The sequence below is a fragment of the Eubalaena glacialis genome, chromosome 11 (genome assembly GCF_028564815.1).
Source record: "Eubalaena glacialis isolate mEubGla1 chromosome 11, mEubGla1.1.hap2.+ XY, whole genome shotgun sequence".
Classification (NCBI taxonomy): domain Eukaryota; kingdom Metazoa; phylum Chordata; class Mammalia; order Artiodactyla; family Balaenidae; genus Eubalaena; species Eubalaena glacialis.
The window spans coordinates 27059113-27080883 of NC_083726.1; the positions used below are offsets into that span (position 1 = coordinate 27059113).

The 21771-nt window shown below is 47.0% G+C and overlaps 1 protein-coding gene across 2 annotated transcripts in view; it reads right to left on the reverse strand.

Moving 5' to 3' along the window:
• The window catches only part of PLXNC1 (plexin C1), a 322454-nt gene that overhangs the window by 140929 nt on the left and 159754 nt on the right, over nt 1–21771 (reverse strand). The window contains exon 1 of one of the 2 annotated variants that reach the window (XM_061204177.1): nt 337–1395. The exons of the other annotated variant lie outside the window; for it this stretch is intronic. Coding sequence (XP_061060160.1) covers nt 337–1395 — 1059 coding nt within the window. Of the gene's footprint in view, nt 1–336; nt 1396–21771 lie in introns of those variants that run through there. 2 annotated transcript variants of the gene reach the window in all.

The following is a 21771-nucleotide window of genomic DNA, read 5'->3' on the forward strand; positions in this document are numbered from 1 at the left end:
GGTTAGGGCAGGGCGGGGGAGCGGAACGGCGAGGCTCAGACCCAAACAAGCGCCCATGTTTGGACAGAGAAGGATGGCAATGGGATGCAGCCACCAGAGTTTTGAGCCTAACTCCTACCCTCGCCACCTCCCTTCTTACACTCCCTCGGGGACCTCTGGCCGTGCTTTAGAGTAGCCCAAGGTCTCGGAGACCGTAAGACAACGGCCGTCGGGCGGCCGCCGCCGGGCTGTGTAAATCCGGGACCTGGTAAAGGTCAACCCTCTCCCTCCGGCTCTGCCTCGCCGGCGGCTCCGCAGCAGGAGCGCTCCCCGCAGCGTCACGGGGTTAGGACTTACGCAGTGGTTCTCAGCCTCGAAGTCCCAGCTGCAGGTCTTGGTGCGCGCCTGTATCTCCCTCATCCTGAAGAGGCAGAGTGCCGTGGTGGCGGGGGAGCGCCTCTCCTGGTCCCCTCCGGTGGCCGCGCTGAAAACGCCCGCCCAAACGTCCAGGGCCTCCACCAGGCTGGAGGAGAGCAGCAGGCGGCGGCCGTCGGGGTGGCCGTGGCCGCAGTCGAGGGCTGCCTGGCCCTGGAACAGGACCTCGGAGCTCTTCGCGATGCGCGCCATGCTGGGCCAGCCGGTGGCGGCGCCGCTCGTGTAGTTGTAGGGGTAGTAGGGGAAGTAGACGCTGCCGTTCCAGAGAAAGGCGTCCACGAAGTGCAGGCTACCCCCGCCCTCGCGCAGCTTGAGGCGTCCCGTCTCCTTCGTGGCCAGGCTGCGCCCCTCCGTGTCCTTGAGCGCGATGGCCGTTTCGCGGTCGGACGCCGCGGGGTTGCAGCGGCTTGCCGTCTCGGGCTCGGGCAGCACGTAGGTGGCGGCCACCGCCAGGTACCAGCTGTTCGTGTCGCCCGCTAGGTACACCACGCCGGCCGTCGAGCCCTGCGGGTGACACGACACCACCTCGGTGCCGTTGCGCAGGGAGCTGCGGCTCAGATTGCCCAGGGGTCGCACCTCGCAGGCGCCCCGGTCGAAGGTCCAGCCAGTGAGCAGCAGCCCCCCGAGGCCGGCCGCCCCCTCGCGGTAGGGCAGCAGCAGCTTGCTGAAGCTGCTCCCCGGCCGGGGCCGCGCGGGGGGCGTCAGCGAGACGGGCTCCGTGCAGTTGCCCGCTTGGTCCCGGTATAGGCGCGAGAGCCTGTGCTCCAGGCTGTAGTCCAGCTGGTCCAGGCAGCTGCCGCTCGCCACGAACACGCCGTCCTCCCGGCTCACCGCGATGGCTCCGATGGCTTGCTCCGACCGCCACACGGGCTCGTCCGCGCCCCGGCCGGGCGCCGCGAGCGCCAGCAGATAGGCAAGCAGGGGCAGAGGCGCGGCGGGGCGCTGGGGGCGCGGCGGTGCCTTCCTCCGGGAGACCTCCATGGGGTTGGGGGGGCCGCCCCCGGGCAGGGCGCGCGGCGGCGACGGCGGCTCAGGCGCGCGGCGACTGAGACGCGGGCGGCGGCGGCTCCTGCGCGCGCTCGGGCTCCTGCGGCCGCCCCATCCCAGCGGCTCGCCCGGGAAGGAGAGCGGGGAGGGCGGCGCGCGGCGGGCTCGTTCCGGCAGCCTGTGCAGCGGCGGCGGCGGCGGCGGCGGCTGCAAGCCCTGCGCGCTCCGGTGCCGCTTCCTCCTCGCCCTCCTTCTCCGGAGAGTTCCTCTCTGTGCAGCGCTGGCGCTCGAGGGGAGGCGCGGAGGGGAAGGGAGGGGACGGGCGGAGGGGAGCGAGGAAAGCGGGGAGGGCTGGAGAGGTTCGGTGCGCTTGTGCGTTTCACTTTCCCATTGTGAAAGTGGGATGCAACTAGCCCCCTTCCTCATCCTCTTCCTCCTCCGCCCTCCGCCCTCCGCCCTCCGCCTCCTGGCCGCCCGCCCTCCCTCCCTCCCTCCCTCCCTCCCTCCCTCCACGCCCATCTCCCCTCCCCTCTTGATTCGGTGAGATAGGGAGGAGGGAGGTCTCGTAATTTGGGTTACTGTGTAGGTGGCCTCTTTCATCTATTCATAACAAAGCTGAGCCGCCTGCCGCTGCCGCCGCGGCCGCCACCATCGCCCCTTGGCTCTCCCGGGGCTCCCGGGGCGCGCTAACAGTGCACCGAGCTGGCTCCTGCGCCTGTCCGCCCGCGGGGCTGTTCCAACGTTCGGGTTTTGTTTACGAGAGCAGCTGGGGGGATACGCAGCGCTCAGGGAACTGAGACCCAGGGCGCCGAAGGGTTGCAGCTGAGGCCCGGAGCTCGGGCCACTGGGAGGCTGCGAGGGCGGCTGACAGGTGTGGAGCGGCGGGAGGGAGGCCCTGGGGAGGAGCGCGGGAGACGGTGGCGAGCCGGAGGCTCAAGGGACCCAGGCGCCCCTGTGACAGGGGGTGGGTTTCCCCGGGTCAGAGGAGTGGGGTGGAGGAAAGGCAGGCGCCAAGATTCTGGTCTGGACAATCCCTGGGGCCAGAGCTCCCATATTTGAAAAGGTTCTCCAGTCTCCCTTGGCAACGGAGTCCCAGGCTTTCAAGCCTAGCACTTAGAAAGTTCTACTCATCATCTAACCTGAATGATCATGGCTAATATTTATTGAGCACTTACTGCTTGCCGGGTCCTGCTGTAAATTCACTACATGGATTAAGACTCGTTTAATACCCGTAACAACCCTATTAATTAGTGACTGTTATTGTCACCTCCATTTAGTAGAGAGGAGAATGATCACGGAAAGGTTACAGAACTTACCAGGGTCCTACTGATGGCAAACAATGGAACTGAGATTCGAATTCCCATCTAGCTCCAGGGGGGCTTACACCACCCCCTCTAGCCACAGTTCCACCTGTGGTCTTTACAGTACTACCTGGAGATCATTCTCAGCAGGTGAGACAGAAAAGTTCCCCAAGTTAAATGTTCCAACCTACCTCCCCAGCCCAGCCTTCTAATCTCAGAGCCAAGTACCCTTATTTCCCTAGAGGCTCTCCCTCTGTCTCCTCCTTTCCCACCTCTTTCCTTTGGACACTCTGAGGTCTCACCAACTCACCCAGGGGGCAAATGCCAGCTGGGTTGCCCCCCAAACCACCAAGAATTTCTGCAGCACAGTGAATATCTGAATCATTGCACACCTGGGTGTAGGTTCATGATTTCTCAGAAAGGGGCCCCAGGGGATGCACAATACCTCCCAGCGTCCTGAGGCAGCTGATAGCACCACCAGCACACTTACCGTCTGGCAGGTGATCCAGGGGGTGCAGCAGGGGGACCCCGAGGACCCTATGCACCCCTGGGAAAGGATCTCTGTCCTGTCTCAGGCTATTTCCAGGCCAGAGGCCCCAGGGAGGTTAATTGGTCGCAGCCCCTTTCTTCCTTCCCCTCCCAGTTTCCCAGCTCTAGATAGAATCTGTTTGGGGGTGGGGCAGGGTGCATGGGCTTCCTCCAGATGCTCCTGAAGGAGCAGCTGTTGCAGATTTGAAACTTCTACAACAGGGCTCCAAGTTCTCCCCAGTGCTGAGGGATAGGGCAGGAGAAGGAGGTCTGGAAGGCTTGAGGAAAGGAGGGTGAAGTGAAGCAAGCAGCAGAAGAGGAACTGGAGTTTCGGCCCTAGACGTGCAGTTGAAGACTTGCATCATTCCAGCAGTAGCTCTCATATTCTGAATTCAGAGTGGTCATATTTCTATTCATCATTTCCTTGTTTGAAGTTGGATAACATTATCTTTGCCTGCCGGGAGGCAGCAAATGCTTTCCCACAAGCTGTCAGGTGGCTCCTTCTGCTGCAGTGACGGCGGGTGGGGTACCGGTGAGGAGAGAGGAAGAGGAAGAGGAAGGCCTAGAGCTACCAGGTCGATGTGAATCAGGAGATCTTAGGCAAGGCTAATCAGACGCTCTCTGCTCCAGAATAATCAGGCCTTACTCCCCCCCACTCCCTACCCACCTGAAATGTTTTAAGAATTTTTGCACTGCTGGAAATCTCAGAAGCATCTGCAGAAGCTCATAGAACCCTTCACAGCATAGTAGGGGATGTACGTGCCTGTATTTTGACAATGTTCCCTGTGAATGATGAAGAAACACAATGATCTTCACTGCTGTCATGAGCCGGCTGTGGCAGTGTTGTTATGTGCTGAGAAGCAACAGTTCAATTCCATTCTGGAGATAGTTTTACTTCACTGGTAACCAAGTAATTTCTCTAACTCCCGTAGAGTTGGTACAATCAGGAGCCGACCATCTCGGGAGCTATTTGGATTAAACATACTCTGTGGTGTGGCATTTTGATCACTACTCAATTCATTGCTGCCTCGTTTTGAAAAAGAAACAACATCTCAAAAAATACTACCGGCCAGAAGCATAAGTGGCTTTGATGGCTACAGCTTCTCACCATTCTACTGGGCATAAGCCCCGCTCTAGAGAGCAGGCTTCTTTTCTCTCCCATTTAATTGTATGCAGGCTCCTATGGTGAAAGAAATCAGAATCTGTGCCTATTTTTTGGCATGAAAAATGTAGAAGACTAGGAAGCATATTATTGTGTTCTTTGCTGATTCTACCCTGTTTTGTACAAACATGTTTGCCCCATTCCAATTTTCCTGTGTACTAAAGCTCCACCTTCAGGACACAAGTTCACATTTGAAAACGGTGGGAAACATGAACAACCAAAATAAATATTTAGGCATGTGGATTCCGTATGTTTTTGATCGCTTTCTCTTGGACACCGCTGTCTGGCCAAGGGTGCAAATCCCATCGGTGACAACACTCCCCTCTCCAATTGATGGAGCCCATCCTGTTGGGTGTCGCGTATCATACATTCGGAACTCCTTGTAACACAACTGGCTGAAACCCAAAAAAAGGAAGATGGTGCAGATTTATCCTCCAGACAGAGGCCTGCTACCACGGAAACAGGCAGTTCAGACTGATTCCGAGCAGTTTTTATTTGTAGCGTTCACTAGATGGGAAAGTCTTCATAATGAAAAAATATCAACTCCCTTAGGCACCAAAGGCAATCTGGGTTAACCAAACCATCCACATTCAGACTCATTTCTGCTGGACAGGACTATATAGATTCCGTGGTTTCCTGCTGAGGCTCAGGACATCAAGAACTGGTCGGCAGGCAGTTGGTCACAGTCATCAGAGATGGCTATCGTTGGTGCTTCAGTTTACTTTCCGACGTAAAAAATTCTGACAGTGGTCTGTAGGGATGACTGGGCCGGCAGAAATAAAAAGCAACCAAGAATATTAGTTCTGGCGGCCAATGAATTCTCTTTATACCTTATTTATGTAGCTACAACCCCCTGGGAGGCATCTGGGAAACACCACCCAGTGGGTTGAATAGTTCCAGTGTTGTCCTTCTAGGACTTAAGACAGGCCACTCCCTTCTCCACAGCTTTGCTCAAGTCTACGTGGTCTTCCACATCGAGGACCTTATCAGAGCCTCTAGCCCCCTTTGTGACTGACAGGAAAAAGAAATGAGCCAGGCTCCTTTCTAGTCTGCTGATGAGTAGACGGTTGAAAGCAGATAAGATGAAGAGCCATTTAATAAGTTTGAATTGATGCTGAGAGACGAGTTGAATACACTTCAATCAACATGGAAAGTCAGTCAAAGGCACAGTTAAGATGTGGCTGAAGGAACATGGTGCCTCGTCTTCCCTGCCCACCCAACATGGCCCCAGACAATTGCTGAGCACCCTTAACCTTGGTGATGGTGCCCGTGCCTTTGGTTAAAGTGATGAAGGCTCAGTGGTGTTCCTTCAGGAGGTGGAATTTGGGTTCACTCCCAACATTACAGTTGTCCTTTTGGACATCATGTTGTCCTCATGGTCATTCACCAGCAGACATACAATTGTAGATGGGAGAATGTGCAAAGTAACAATTCTTTACTCAAGATCCAATGACTTCCTTTAAGCTAAAAAAGGGCCTTCACTCAGCTTTAGGGATAGATGAACAATTGCCTATGGAAAGGATGTAAAATGTCAGTTGTTTTTAAGAGACAGTGGTGTCCAGGACATCACCCTGCCACCCTAGTACCCCCCTTCTCATGTAATATACTCAGTGTCATGAAGTTTCTCTTGATCCCTTTCTCCAAAACATTCACCAAAACCATCAGTGGTTAAGAGTCTGAGACCATTAACAGCTGAAAGCAAAATATGGTAAATCATCAGCCATCACCGTGTTTTTTCCAGACCAACTGGAGTTCACCCTGCATGAAGCACACAAAGTCATCTGTAAATTATTACTCCGGATTTGGGGGACCTCTGTAACTTGCTGAGCAGTCTCTTGGTCACCAGCTTTTCTCTGATTTTCACAAGATTCGGGTCTATCCCTGCTCATATTTTTCTTGCTGCTCTTTTGAAATATGGAGCCAAAAGGGCATCATGGACTAGACCCAAAATGCGGATCCCTCTTTAATACAATGTCTTTTCCCATGTCTCTGTTCTGCCATCACAGCTCTGAGGCTCCCTGTCAGCGTAATTCTAGGTCCTGAATCCTTTGATAACTGGCAGCTTGGCATAAACCCGTTCAAAGAGGAGAGCTGCCAGAAACCGGGCTCTCATATTAATAAGAACTTGAATTCTTGAAACGAATAGCAGGAGATAAGATAAACACGCAGATAACATCACAGTCACTCATATTTCTGTTTCCTTGAGATTCTGACAGGGAGATGCTTGAGCTGACCATAAAGTTGCTGGACTTGGCTGTGAGTGGTCTGCCGCTGGCCACCAAGCTGGCACCCCCTTCTCATTTTTATGGCCTTGCCACTCGCTAGAAAATATTTCCACCAAGGTGGATAAGAAGCAACTGGCATCAGCTCTGGGCTTGGGTTGTTGCTGTTGGGAAGCTCAGCATGTGGTCCCCATGATGCGGGCAACCCCACTTGTCATCCACCGTGGGGAAGGCATTGGGAGTACGGACATCCAAACAGCATCATGCACAGAATCCCAAGCGCAAATCCAGTGGAAGGCTGAGCATTTACCTCGCCCTCCTGCCCCTTCTCTAATCCTCCCTATTTGTTTTTTCTTCCCCATTTGTGCTGGATATTCTCCATTTATCTCTACAGACCCCACTCTTCTCCATCCTGCTCTATACCCACAAGTTTGACATTTCTGGACATCTTCCTCGCTTTCTGGCTTCCGGTTGGGTTCAGCCAATGCGAGGCCCCAGCAGGAGATGCAGGGGTGGGTGGCTAGGGCAACGTCCAGATATTTATTCTCCCAGTGATCTGTCCATTGGCCTTGGCTGTGTCCCTCTCGAAGGCCACAGATCCTCTGGGCAGCCCTATCCTGCAGCCACAGCTACAGTCCCAGCCTTCTCTGGGTTATCACCATCCCTCACCCTACTCCTCAGGCCTGTGGGAACCAGCGCCTCCCCTGTTGCCAGCCCTTGGAGGTCTCTCTTCATCCCATCCATACCTCTGCCACCATCCCTTCATTAACGAACCCATTTGCCTGTGTCACCTGTTTTCTGCCAGAACCATAACCGATGCACCAACCTCCCTCCAAGCATGGATGGAGAAGTGACCTAGAAGGCTATTTAAATGTGTGCTTTCTGTTTGTCCACTGATAGAATGCATGAAACACTGCTAGGCACAATAGAACTCCTAGTCTTTCTCTCCAAATGTTTGGCTCCCCCAAATCTGGATTTGGAAAAACTCCATTTTTCTTCCTTTTGCACAGGCTGTCCTATGCTAGTTCAACCTGGTAATACAGACAAATGGCAACCTGACTGAGTGGGATTATATATTTTTTCCAGCTAAATCATAAAACTAAAAGCTTTACCTTAAAAGTAAACCGAGAACTACTGGGGGCTAAGGGTTCAAGAGGTGGTGGGGGGCAGCGATGGTTCTGATCTCTAAAACACTGCTGAACATTTGAAGTCTATTTTCAAATAAGACACGAAACTGAACATACTGCTTTTTCCTTTTTAGACATTTCTCCTTAAGTCTGAACTTCAGCAGTCCCTTCCATACAGTCTAGAAATTCCATTTTTATTCATGATTCCCAAAACAGGATTATTAAGAGACTGCCATCCTTCCTCATCTCCAGACCTCACCCCACCCCACCCCCACTAATATTTAAAGATAAATCAGGTATTCTTGGTTCCTTCATGGCTCAAGGACAGGTGACACACACAGTGTTCTATGGAGTAGAAATAGAAACCATCTTGAGTTCTAAGGCCGGTACTTTTTTAGAGGGTACTTTATTTTTACCCTGCTATGACTTCTGTGCTTTAATCATCTGAACCAGCCAATCTGAAACCAGACTCCCCTCCTTTATTGGACATTCTTAATGGTGATTAAATATTTACACTGTCAGAAGCCTTTTCTTTCCCTACCACAAAAGCTGCAATTTGGAACATTCAGCTTTAATTGTGAGGAGAGGCACACTTACATTCATTGTCAAAAGAGTCAAAGATGCTTTTCTCAGTCTCTTTGATTGGGGGTGGGGGGTGGGTGTTGGCGATAGGATAGGTGTGTGATCCCAGCAAATTGGATTTCTTGCTTACTGAGGACTGGAGACGGAGCTGTTCTGAGGCCACTTAGCAGAACTGGGCTGAATCAAGGCCCCCTTGTGGATGTAGGACCACTGGAAGCCCACCCACTGGAACCCAGAACTCATGGACCTGAGTTCTCGCATGCCCGACTGTGGAGTAGGTGAGGTTTGCAATCCCAGCTCTCAGAATCCCTTTATGTGCCCACCTCTTCCTTCCTTGGTGGTATTACCTCTAGTCACCCCAGCCCCTTGGGAAGCCCAGTATAATGACTCAGTGCTTGGGCTGCAGAGTGGGCCACCACAAAGGGTGAGACCTGTACAAGGGCTTCCGGCCCAGGGGGCAAGAGGAACTGAAATCTGGCCCACCTTCTGCTCCTCAAGCCCTGGACCCTGGCGTGGGGTTGGGTGTGCCCCAAGGAAGAGATGCTTTTTCTCTGTACAAAGACTTTATAAGGCTATTGGTAGCCTTAGTCAGGCCTAGGTTCCAGACCCAGTGACCCTACCACCCCATAACCATGTAGCCTTGGGCTCTGTGAGCCTCAGCATTCTCACTGTAGCCTGGAAATAGTAGCATCTAACCTCATGGGGTTTTCAAGCATATTAAATGACAACATCATCATCATCATCATTATTGTTACCATTACTAGATACCAGGGCTCTAATGCTATGTTAACCCATTATTAGTCTGCTAGGGCTGCCATAACAAAGTACCACTGACTGGGTGGCTTAAACAACGGAAATCTATTTATTTCCTCACAGTTCTGGAGCCTACAAGTCTGAGATCGAGGTGTGGCAGAGTTGGTTTCTTCTGAGGCCTCTCTCCTTGGCTTGTAGATGGCCATCTCCTCCCTGTGTCTTCATGTAGTCTTCTCTCTGTACCTAACTATGTCCAGATTTCCTTGTCTTATAAGGATGCCAGTCATACTGGATTAGGGTCCACCCTGATGCCTTCAATTTACTTCTTTAAAGACCCCATATCCAAATACAGTCACATTTTGAGATACTGGGGGTTAGGACTTCAACGGATGAATTTGGGGGTGGTTTGGGTGAGGGGAACAGAACTCAGCCCATAACACTCATTTGAAATCTCATCCTTAGGAAAGAATTTTAACAGCACTTCTTGGGCATATACCCAGTACTGAGCACATTTACTTGGGTTTGACAAGTACTTAAGACTTATACTCATCCCCTGGATCTTACCATCATTATTGTCAAAAACAACTAGTATTTACTAAGGAACTTCCCTATATAGGGCTTTTTTGCTAAGAGCTAGGGATATATTTGGTACTATCTTCCATTTTTAGCAATGAGATATTCTTTAAACAAGCCAGGCCCGTACATGCCTCCATGCCCTTTCATATGCTGTACTTTTCGTCTAAAACATCCTTTCCCTCTTCTCCACCTTGCAAACTCCTATTCATCCTTCAAGACCCAGTTTAAAAGCCACTTTCTCCTGGAAGTCTTTCTTGAAAGCGTACTAGAAGCTCTGTACTAGACTATGAGCTTTTTTTTTTGTTTTTGTTTTTTAAATCAAATTAAAATAGAAATCAAGTTCTAATTCATCTTTGTGCCCCCAGGAACTAGCACAGGGCCTGGTGTATAGTAAATGTTCGTTCATTTATTCCAAAATGGTAACGAGTATCTCTTCCTTGCCAGGCTCCCTTCTACCAGTGTACTTAAATCTGCCTGTTGCATTTGTTTAACTGAACTGATTTCTCCACTTGGTTGTGAATTCCCTCCCCCAAACTTGAATAGCATTTTGCCAGTCTATGAAAGTATTTAAATCTTGCAGTTTACATTCTACACTATACATAGTTGTGTATATAGTTCTTCTATTCGATTGTAGATTTCTTGAGGTCAGGGATGGTGTCTTATTCAGTTTATTGCCATAATTCCCTTTATGCCTCAAACTTTTCCTTCATTTACTTGCTCATTCCTTTAACAAATACTTTCTGAGAACCTACCATGTGCTAAGCATGTGTTCATGGCTGTGGCTGTGGCAGTGAGCCAGACCGATGGTTCTCTCCCTGTGGAGCTTCCTGGGCCTTGCACAGTGGTCAACAAATATCGGTTGAATTGCATTCTAAAGACTGTAAACTCTAGGGTCAGGGAGTCATTCTTTGGGGTCCTCACAGCCCCAGATACAACGACTTAATCTAGTTTATGCACAATACATATTTACCAGTTTGTGAATTTATTCTCTCTGTAGAGGCAGAGAACAGAAAAGGAAAAAAGCAATATCCAGCCACACACACAAAAAATATTATTGACAATATGGAGAAGCAACCACTGAATTCAAGTCCAAGCATTGTATTTGGATTATTTGTTAATTTACAGCATCTTTCAAACTTTGTTTGAAAATGGCTTTGTGTTGAAAAGGGAAGAGTCTTATACTGTACTTATGTTAGACATGCTTATAATAAGTATAATAATTATCAACGGAGTGCCAATAATACTTTAAGAACTCCACTGAGCCTTAAGGTCACACTAGTGCCTAACAGGTATTTTAAATTAAGCTCTTTAAAATTGAAAGGGCACAGATTCAGCATTCTCTATTTTTTAATAAGCAAAGATTCTAACAAATAAAGACCCTCCTTTTCAGGGTAGAAACTTCTGTTTATAATACAAATTTTCATCTAAAGTTGTTAATGGATGCCTTCTAAATCCAGTGAGAATTTAAATAATTGCCACTCTTTAACATACCTTGAATGATATTCTCTAATTTATTTGAAAAATATGACAATATGCCAGATCTCTGAGCCCTTACAGAGTGGAGGTCACACCCACCAACAGACAAGTAAGTTTTCAAGGGTATATCATTCCATTATGCTTAGAAAAAGCCAAGTTTTGATACACCCTAGGATTCCCCCTAGTGGATATAAAAGGTACTTGATAATAAAAAAAATAGATACATATTCACTACCTGAGGGAAGGTGGTGGGTGCTATGGTTTACAAGCTTTCTTTCACCCCTTCCTAGCATCTGTTCCCCAAAGTTGGAAGTATGTCGCCAATTAATAAAGATTTGACTAGCACTCCTCTTTCTGTCTAGTGTCCATAGTAATTAAGGTGTCTGCCTGCAGGCTTGCAAATGCAGCATGAAATTACAGCCAGCCTTAGAACAGAGCAATAAACTGAACAGTCTTTGAGATACCACCACCTGATTTCCATTAGACAATCAAATTCTCAACTGTAACTATTTTGGTCCAAATTTATATGGTGCCTTCATCCGAATCATGAAAAAGATTGGCTCTTTTCAGAGAATCTATTAATAACTATGTCAGTGGTGGTCAGCTACTTAAAAAAAAAAAAAGTGCTTCTGTATATTGTCCAAATCAGATTTGCTGGGTGTCAGTCTTTGTTATGTCTTTTGAAAAATACCCACTACTTGCCATGTAGAATGTTTATGAATTCATTCCATACACACTTGTTGATTATAGGCATAACACTAGATATCAGAGGGGGGAAGGAGGAAACAGATATGAATAAGACACATTTCTCAGCCTCTGAAAAGCCGATCATCTACTCTGACATGTCAATTTTCTGGCTCCTTCACTGTTCCCCTTCTTCTACCTACCTCTTTAAGTGTTGATGTGTGGGCAACCATGGTAACTATATTTATCTGCCCTGAAAGCTTTACTATCACTGTTCTTCTGGTAATAGAACCCGTCCCTGTACCCCCAACCAGATGTGGGCACATGACCTAGGTCTGGCTAATGCTAGTGCCCCACAGCTGGCAACTGTGTTTGGTCTAAGGATAGGTCATGTGACCCAAGCAAAGCCAATCAGAGTTCTTTCCAGGGATTGTTATATGAACAGTGAGAGAGAAAAAGGTCTTTTACTGGGATAGCTTAATCTGGGGCTTCCAGTGGTGACTTTGTTCTCCACCTAGTAGAAAAGTCCAGTCTGAAATAGGAGGCAACGAGGCAAACATTCAAAGAGAAGCACAGATGAGACAGATAGACACAGACACACACACATACACACACAGGTTGATTGAGGCCCACCAGGCTGAGTCCTCAGTCTTGGTCCTTTGACTTGAGCTGGTTTGGGTTGAGCTTCTCTCCCTTGCTCTGTCTCTGGTCCTCTCTTATCCCAGCTCTGTTCTCCCTCTCAATATCACCAATTGCAATGGGCTTCCACCATCACTTACCTGCTGAAGACTCTAAATCTCTACACCAGAGTGATCTCTCAAGCATTAGATCTGTATGTCTAAATGCCTAGTGGTCATCTTCTTTGGACATTCCACATGCATCTCAAACCAGCTTTCTTCTACTTTCCCCACAAATTCCTAGTTTTAATGGATGACACCACTGTCCAGTCAGGTTCTCAATCCAAAAGCTGGAAGTCATCCTGGATACGTCCCTCAATGTATCTAATCAGCTAGCAAGTCCAAGTCCGTTGATTTTTATCTCCTTACAATTTCTCATTTCCCAGATCCCTTCTGCTCTCTCATTCCTACTCCTTAGTGCAGCCCCTCATCGCTTCACATCTGGGCCTTTGTAGGTGTGACTGGTATTCCTGGTCTCAGGCTCATTGTCTACCCCCTCACGTCCAGCTTTTGCATTGCTTTCTCATTTTCTTCCAAGATGGAGAGTGGATTAGGTTTCTTACTGTTAAAAAATCCTTCAATGCCTCTGCATTGTTTTCCAATCTTTTTAGGTCATGGCCTCATCAGGCTCCACTCTGCTTGGATCCACCATCCTAGATCCACACAAGGCTACTTGCCGCTAGAAGTGATCAGCCTAAGGGCGCTGGCTTCCAGACTCTGCCCAGCAGTCCCAAGGGCTGAGAGGGCAGGGTAGTATCTCAGCATACCATATGCCATATTTTTGGGGAAGCTCTGGCTTAGAAATTACTGCTTACACTTCTTAGCTTGACATATAACGTCCCCGACTGCCTGTCTTTGCAACACTCTGTTCCCATGCCTTCATGCGCACATGTAACTGTGCTCTGGGCTGAGCTAATTGGCGAGTAACTGTGCAGGGCCAGTAAACCTGAACTCTGAGGCATCTGTTGGCACTGGTTGATATCCTGGGGGCTTTTGTTTTGTTCTGTTCTGCCTAAAGGAAGAGGCTGATGCTAGGCTTTTGTGGAAAGACACAAAGAAAAGTAGATGAAAACAGTATGCCTCCTGTTCCTCAGACAATCCCCTATAGACCGCAGGGGTAGGCAGGAGCTAGAAGGTATACTTTGACCGAAGGCCTATGACATTCAAGGCATCCCCACCGTCTTGGGGTCTAGTGATAGAGTGAAACACAGAGTCAGAGAGAAGGGCTTTCTTGCTAGCTTTGCAGAGAATACTGTTTCAGTGTCAGGGGAGATACAGAGTAGCAGGGAGGAAGCCACATTCAAAGAAGTTCCCCTGGGGGGGATTAACCAAGATGGCGGAGCAGAAGGACGTGCTCTCACTCCCTCTTGCGAGAGCACCAGAATCACAACTGGCTGCTGGACAATCATCGACAGGAAGACACTGGACTTCACCAAGGAGGATACCCCACGTCCAGGGACAGAGGAGAAGCCACAGTGAGACGGTAGGAGGGACGCAATCAGAGTAAAATCAAATCCCATAACTGCTGGGTGGGTGACTCACAGACTGGCGAGCACTTATACCACAGAAGTCCACCCACGGGAGTGAACGTTCTGAGCCCCACGTCAGGCTTCCCAACCTGGGGGTCCGGCAATGGGAGGAGGAATTCATAGAGAATCAGACTTTGAAGCCTAGTGGGATTTGATTGCAGGACTTCGACAGGACTGGGGGAAACAGAGACCCCACTCTTGGAGGGCGCACATGGAATAGTGTGTGCATCGGGACCCAGGGGAAGGAGCAGTGACCCTGGGGGAGACTGAACCAGACATACCTGCTGGTGTTGGGGGGTCTCCTGCAGAGGCGGGGGCTGGCTCTGTTTCACCGTGGGGACAAGGACACTGGCAGCGGAGGTTCTGGGAAGTACTCCTTGGCGTGAGCCCTCCCAGAGTCTGCCATTAGCCCCACCAAAGAGCCCGGGTAGGCTCCAGTGTTGGGTTGCCTCAGGCAAAACAACCAACAGGGAGGGAACCCAGCCCCACCCATCAACAGTCAAGTGGATTAAAGTTTTACGGAGCTCTGACCGCCACAGCAACAGTCAGCTCTACCCACCTCCAGAGCCTCCCATCAAGCCTCTTAGATAGCCTCAACCACCAGAGGGCAGACAGCAGAAGCAAGAAAAACTACAGTCCTGCAGCCTGTGGAACAGAAACTACATTTACAGAAAAATAGACAAGATGAAAAGGCAGAGGGCTATATACCAGATGAAGGAACAAGAAAAAACCCCAGAAAAACAACCAAAGAAGTTCCCCTGGGGTCTTCCTAAAGTGATTGGAGAGATTGAAGAAGAAAGGAGTTGAATCTAGAATTATGCAGGTCGAGGATAATCAGACAATAAAACTCAGGGGTATTAGTCATGTGACCTCATTGGCATCCACTGGGGAGACCTGTGAAAAATAGTTTACAAAAGTTATGTATATGTTATGATGTGTTTAGTTATAAGGGGGAAAAAAATCTAAATACTTGTAGCACAGACAAGTAGGTGTTAATTTTTTTTTCCCACACAAGGAGTCCAGTTGCCAGGATTGGTTGCTATTCAGTGTTACTATCAAAGAGCCCCCCCGGGCTCTTATTATCTTTCTGCTGTCACAAGATAGCTGCCACAGCTGCAAATATCATAACAGTTTTCTAGACAAGAAGGAGAAAGCTAGTTTTCTCCTAGCCAGACTCTGTCTGTCTTTCTATGTCCAAATGCAAGGCCCTGAGCCGACTTCCCCTTATAACTCATTGACTAGAATGTGGTTATGTGCCCACTTTGGACCAATCACTGGTAAAGAGAAAAGGGATGACCATGTTTGGTGCCTGGTTGGCTCATGAGCCTGGGTCTGGGGGAGGAGCTTACCTTCCTTGAGATCATCCCAGATTGGAAACTAAGGTTCTATTAGCAGGGAAGTAGGAGGGAAGGGGAGGAAATGGGTGTTGGGTAGGTAAAGAATGCTGCTCCAATACTGATGGATTTATGGTTCCTCATTCCCTATTCCCATTGGCTAAATTCCTACTCATCCTTTGGGTTCTCACTCTAGCATCTTCTCTTTTTTTCCCCAGAATTGACCATCCTCTCCTTGGTTTCACCAACACACCTGGTTCATAACCCTATCTTTTCTCTCATTACCTTCCATTGCAATATGTATTGGCCTGGTGTCTCTATGGCCCTAGACTCCTTGGGGGAATTAGTTATATTCATCTTTGTCTCTAACGTCTAGCATGATGCCTGGCACATAGTAAGTGTTCAGTATTTGTGGAATAGATGTTGCATAAACAAATCCGAGATAGAAAATAATCATGTTAGCACCGGCATCTTCAAGCATGAAGGCCCAATAATATGCACAGTCGACAGCTATTCAATTCAGCCACACATATTTATGGCAGGTCTATTGTCTGCCAAGCACCAGAGGCAACCCAAGAGAAGGATAACACAGGATCCGTGAACTCAAAGAGCGTATGCACTGCAAAGATAACAAAGATGCAAAATAGCATCTGATAAGTGTCTCATTAGAGCTACAGGAGGGCAGTGGTGGGGGAGACAGAGCACACTGGGACAGGGAAGGCATGGTAATTAAAATCCACAGGTAATCCAAAAATCTTAATTTAATCAATGCTTTCAACCTCTGCCCATTCACAACTTCTTACTGATGTAGGAAAACTGTCAGATTTGAATGTCATTTCCCCTCGGGTGCCCTGCCTATCTGTCAGTGCACCTGTGACCTATAGTAAAAGAACCACATGGTAAACAGCCAAAGAGGAAACCAGGGAGAAAAGGGGACCTTGGTAATTCACAGCTCAGATAGTCAGCTCTTGAATAGCTGAAAGCTGATGCAGTTTTAACCAGTGATTTGAAGATCAAATGATTCCGTATTTCACAATTGTACTGCATTTGAGGTTTTTGTTAAGGTGTGTTATTGGGAAAGAGGTAACTAAACCAACTGAAAGGCACAATGAAATGCACTAAATGATTAATTTTATAGGCCCCTCTCTGCATGGAAGCTGTGCTTTTGCAACAGGGCAATACTGAAATCACCTAAAGCGAGGGGAACAAGGCAGAGAGTCTCCTAAGGGGCTCTTAACATTTTTTGTGTGTTTACGAGGGGGAAGGGCATGGACTTCTTTGACAATCTAGTGAAGTCTATTGACTCTTCTCACAATATTTTTAAATTTTAAAACTTTTTTTTCCAAAAATTAAAAAAAAAATACATAGGATTACAAAGGAAGCCAACTATGTTGAAATACAGTTACAAAATAATAAAATCATGGCATGGTAACAGATGTGCTTTTTTAGTAACATTATAAATAACAAGATCTAGCAGCACCTCTAATATTTAATCATGATGTAAAGTAGAGATAAGTATGAATCAAGGTATTGGCAACAATTGGCATGTGATTTGAAAAGATCTGTGATGTCTCTTGTTGACAAAGTCACAGGTGCTACTATTGCTATTCCAATTTGTTGCCTACAATTGTAATGGAAGGAAATGCTAAATTTCAGTTTGAGAAAATAAAGATGTAATTTTGTTTTGCCATCCAAGTTCACAGACCCCAGTTAAAAACTGCTGTTCTGAGGTCCCTTGAACACCTGGTGACGGAGTTAAGAGCCAGCGTCAGTGTGTGTTTTCCTGCTGTCGATGGACACAGGTCTAGGATGGCATTTCCCTCATCAAGTAATTATATTACAATTTATATTCTGCTCCTTAAAAAAATTAGGTTCTTAGGGAGATAGATTCAATAACAGGAATAGAGAAAGGGCCCTTCGAGGATGCTAGTTGGAAAAGACCTTTATTAAATTCATTCCCATTAACTCTTCTTGGAATGTGTTTCTCTTCCACTGGTGTTCTTGTGTTTTCTGCTGACTTAGTAGTCGCTGGATCCTTGACAGTCTCCTGTGGTATTCTTGTCTCATCAGATGTGGACATCTCCGACATAGGCAATGATTCAGGAAGCAGAAATTCATGCTCTTAGCCTAGAGAAGCAGTTGGACTGCTCACTGCATGAAGTCACTCTTTGAAAATGGATGCGCGGCAAGGCCAGGTCCCTCTGGAAGGGGAATTTTGCGTGCATTAAAATACAAATGAGGAACTCCTATAATTTTTCATCTTTTTTTTTTTTCAAATACAAAGCTTTAATCATAGTTGACCAGGCTGGTTGCCATGGGGCTGGTGCACAGTTCCCCTTTCCTGTTTAAGTCCTTACCTAAATGAGAAGAGGAGAAGAGAGTGCAAAGGGAAGTGTCCTAACACAGTTGGGAAGGGTGGATCGCTATTTCATGGATTTGCAAAAATGAAGTTCCTTCTCCACTTAGAAATAAGCACACCAGGCACCAATTCTCCTTCAACAATTACTGTTTCATTTAGAAGGTATGTCTTCAAAGATTAGCTTCCACACCTGTAAATTTTGTTTAAAAAGGTAAAAATCTATTCGATGGTAAATCTATCTAAACTGTAGGTAATTAAGAAAAACTAGGTGATTGGGGGGGCAATTCTCAGACAAATCAGATTTATGAGGGCAACACATTCCAAAATATGGTGTTGTTACAGCTTCACGTTGGAAAGGCTTTTGACCAGTGACACACTTATTATTTTTTAAAAAAGTAGCCTAAAGTAAAGAACACATCTGGTGGGTGGTCATCTACTTGAATGTAGGTCATTTTTTTACCAGTCAGCAGCCACAGAACAAATCACTTCTTCATTTGTATTGGTATTTAAATTATAAGACAAGCAGAGCATAAATCCTATCCTATTACAGCTGTTTGTGTGTGTTTCTTTCTTTTTGATTTTGAATTTCTGGATCCGGTCTTGGCAATCTCTAGGGTCTTCCTGGACAATTATTAGGTTCTCAGTAAACATTTACTGAACTGAATGTAATTAAAGAAGGTGTTGCTGGCTAGACAAATCAGCAAATGGTTTGTCTGTAAAACCTGATAAGCAGTGTTAAAAGATTTTCCACCACCAGTAACTTGAAGAATGGATTTTCAAAAGGGTCTAAATGGGCGGTGAACAGATTCGAAATGAACAAAATGCAGTCCGCCAGGAACCTGACAATGCTTGATATGCCACTGTTGAATAAATTACTAGTTTTAATATTAATAGTGACCATGATTGCATACTGCCTCATGCAGTTTCCTCCTCTGTAAAATGGAGACGTGAACAGAATGTCCATCATGGGGTTGTTATGAGGATTAAATGAGTGAATGCACGTGGCACACTTAGACTAACACCTGCATATAGTGTTAGTTATTGTACGTGCCAGGAATGGTGCTCAGTGCTTCTCGTACTTTACTAGTAGAAATAACGAAGAGCCAGGATGAAGAGAAACCTGAGGAGTTGGGGAGAAAGAAGGGTAGAAACTTATATCCTAGAGGTTTTCAGTTCAGTCCTTGTATTACTGTCCTTGTTGCTTGGAACAAGCGTCACCAACTCTTCATGTGGCAGGCTCCGGGTCTCAGCATCTGCTCAGACATGCCTCCTCTCACTCACAGTCTAAAGTAGGTTCCCTCATATTATTCCCTCTTTCCCTTTAGAGCATTTAATATGGTGTGTAATTGCATGTGTCATTCTTTGTTTACCCAGCTCTGGGCGTCTCTACCACCAGACTGTTCATTCCCTAAATGCAGGAATTGGTTGTGTTACCCATTATCCTCAACTCCTAGCAAAATGCTCGGCACATACTAGATGCTCGGTGAATGAATGAATGTATCAGTGTACCTGTAGTGCACAAATGGAATAAATGAATGTATCATTTATTCACACATGAATAAATGAATGGAATGAATGAATGAATGAATGGAATAAATGACTGAATAAATAAATGAATGCTGTAGGAGGTTACCACCAGCCAGCATGGCATCCACTTGGTCTACAAGATACTTGTCTCTCAAAAGCACACCAGCACTTAGAAGAGTGACCCACACACACACACAAAATTACAAAACAGATACTGTATTCTCTTATAGCTTCTTCCAGGATCCTAGGATTTGTGTCTTCCACCTCCAGAGAATTTTAAACCAGCCCTACCTCACCATATACTTCCTTATTTTGATCAGGTTTACAAAGAGAAGGGGTGGAGATGGAAGGGAAGGTTACCCTGACAGCAGCTGGGGTGTAAAAGTGGAGGGAAAGATAGAATTTGAGGGTCTATCACCCTTTTACTAAGAAACAGTTCCTTTTTGAAACTTCCTGAGGAGGCAGGAAGTACATGCCGAAACCTCAAAGTTTTGGGTAATCAACAGCACCCTAAAATCCCCAAACAGGTTCAGACACCCAGGGTGAGACATAGGAATGGACTGGATGTCTTGAAGTTAAAGGCCAGATGCGGAGGAAAGGAAAAATGAAAAAGGGAATCCTAGAGCGAATCTCCTTGGATTACTGGGAAACACAAACAGAACTTAGGGAAGGACGGCAAAGAGAAAGAGGAGGTGAAGTTTTCCGATCTTGCAGGGTAAAGCAGAATAAAACGGTCCCACCTGGAAACTGACAAACAGGAAGCCAGACTGCCTGGTCCACTTTTATGTTATAGCCCAGAGTGCACATGGAGCCTGCCCTGGAGGGGATGGAGGGGCTCCTGTATCTTTATCTTTTGCAAAATTATGATCCTTAATTCATTTCTTTTTCCTGCTAGGCCCAATTTGTGATGCACTGAATGCACAAAATATAATTAACAGAAATGAAACAGATCTGTTTGTCAGTGAGGTAAAATTATGAAGTTTCAAAAGAAAAGAAAGTATTGTGAACATCTTTGAGTATTTGTGTAAGTCTATAATATGTATATAGCTAGGGTTCAATAGCAGCCTAATTCTGGGTAGTGTGTGTGAGAGTGAGAGAGAGAGAGAGAGAGAGGGAGAGAGTGCGTGTGTGTGTGTGTGTGTGTGTGTGTGTGATGCTTGAAATGAAAAGTAAGGGGGTAGTATCTTTCCTGCATTTGATTTCTCCAATTAAAACATTCCCACATCAAATGGCTGTGGATTTACCCTGAGTATTACCTCTGAGGTTGGCAATAAACAACTTGTGTACTTCTCTCTCCTGATTCATGCCTGGAGCTTTCTAATCCCCGTGGCCTAAAGGTCTCAAAACAGATAAAACTGAAATGAATGTCTAAAATTCCTAGGGGCTCTCACCAGCTATTTTGGAAATAAATATAGCTGCTTGCAGGCTAGCTTCTATTTGTCCAGAATTACCTAGCCAAAGTGGAAGCTGCCCACACAATTACACTCTAGTTAAAGTATTTTGAGCTCCACCCACGCTCTGCCCATTTTTAGCATGGTGTGATGGAGCAAGCTGGCAGTGGGAAGCCATGTGAAAATGTCTCCAAGTGACTGAACCCCAGGCCTGTTTGCAGGTGGGGCCTGACCACTAGTTGCTAACTCCCTCCTGCCATAAATACACAGATTACTTTTGAAAGTTCTTTCACACAAACTCTCATGCTTAAAACTAATAAAAGAAGGGCAGACCTCATATCTCTCCATTTTACAGAATAGGAAACAGGCTCAGGGAGGCGGTCGTGCGGGAAAATCAGAACGTGAGTGTCCTGATTCCTGGTCCATTGTTCTGTGAGTCTCAGCTCTCGGCATTGGAATCATCTAGGGAACTTAGAGAAAACCCAGATGGTTTTCAGGCTCAAGACCAGCTTCTCAAGGGATGGAACATGGAATGTGTATTTTGTAAAAAGCACTATAATTTCAGATAAATAGCCAAGGTTGCAAACCCTTAGTTTAACACGTGCTTAATCAGAGCACCCAAGATAATATGAAAATGAATTTAACTGAAGCATAAGGAAAGAAACCTGGTTTGTTCAATTTAGGAATAAATTCTATTAGAGAGCTACTACTGCGTTGCCTATTGTATTGTGTTTAAAGGCGCCCTCTGGAGTTGTGCAAAGGGCAGGATATCCTGTTGGAAGGATATTTGTTAATAAGATGCCAAAGAATACAGTAAGAATCCAAGAGGGATCAAGGTGACCCATTAGAGGCTCTGGAAGGCAGATACCCACCTAAATTCCCCTAACTCCACTGGGTTTCTACAATGCCAGAGAATGAAATAATATGCAGTATATCCAAACTGGCTCCCTGCAGGTCCCAAAGCAGAGCCTCATTAAAGACACTGTCAATCTGTTGGACTGATATGGTCTTCTCTCTTCTTCCATGCATGTTTCCTCTCTAATCACAGCTGATTCAACTATTCCAATGGTGACGAGTTAGGCGCCCGAACACCCGGTTCTGGTCCCATCCCTGTCATTACCTGCTATGTGATCCTAGCAGCT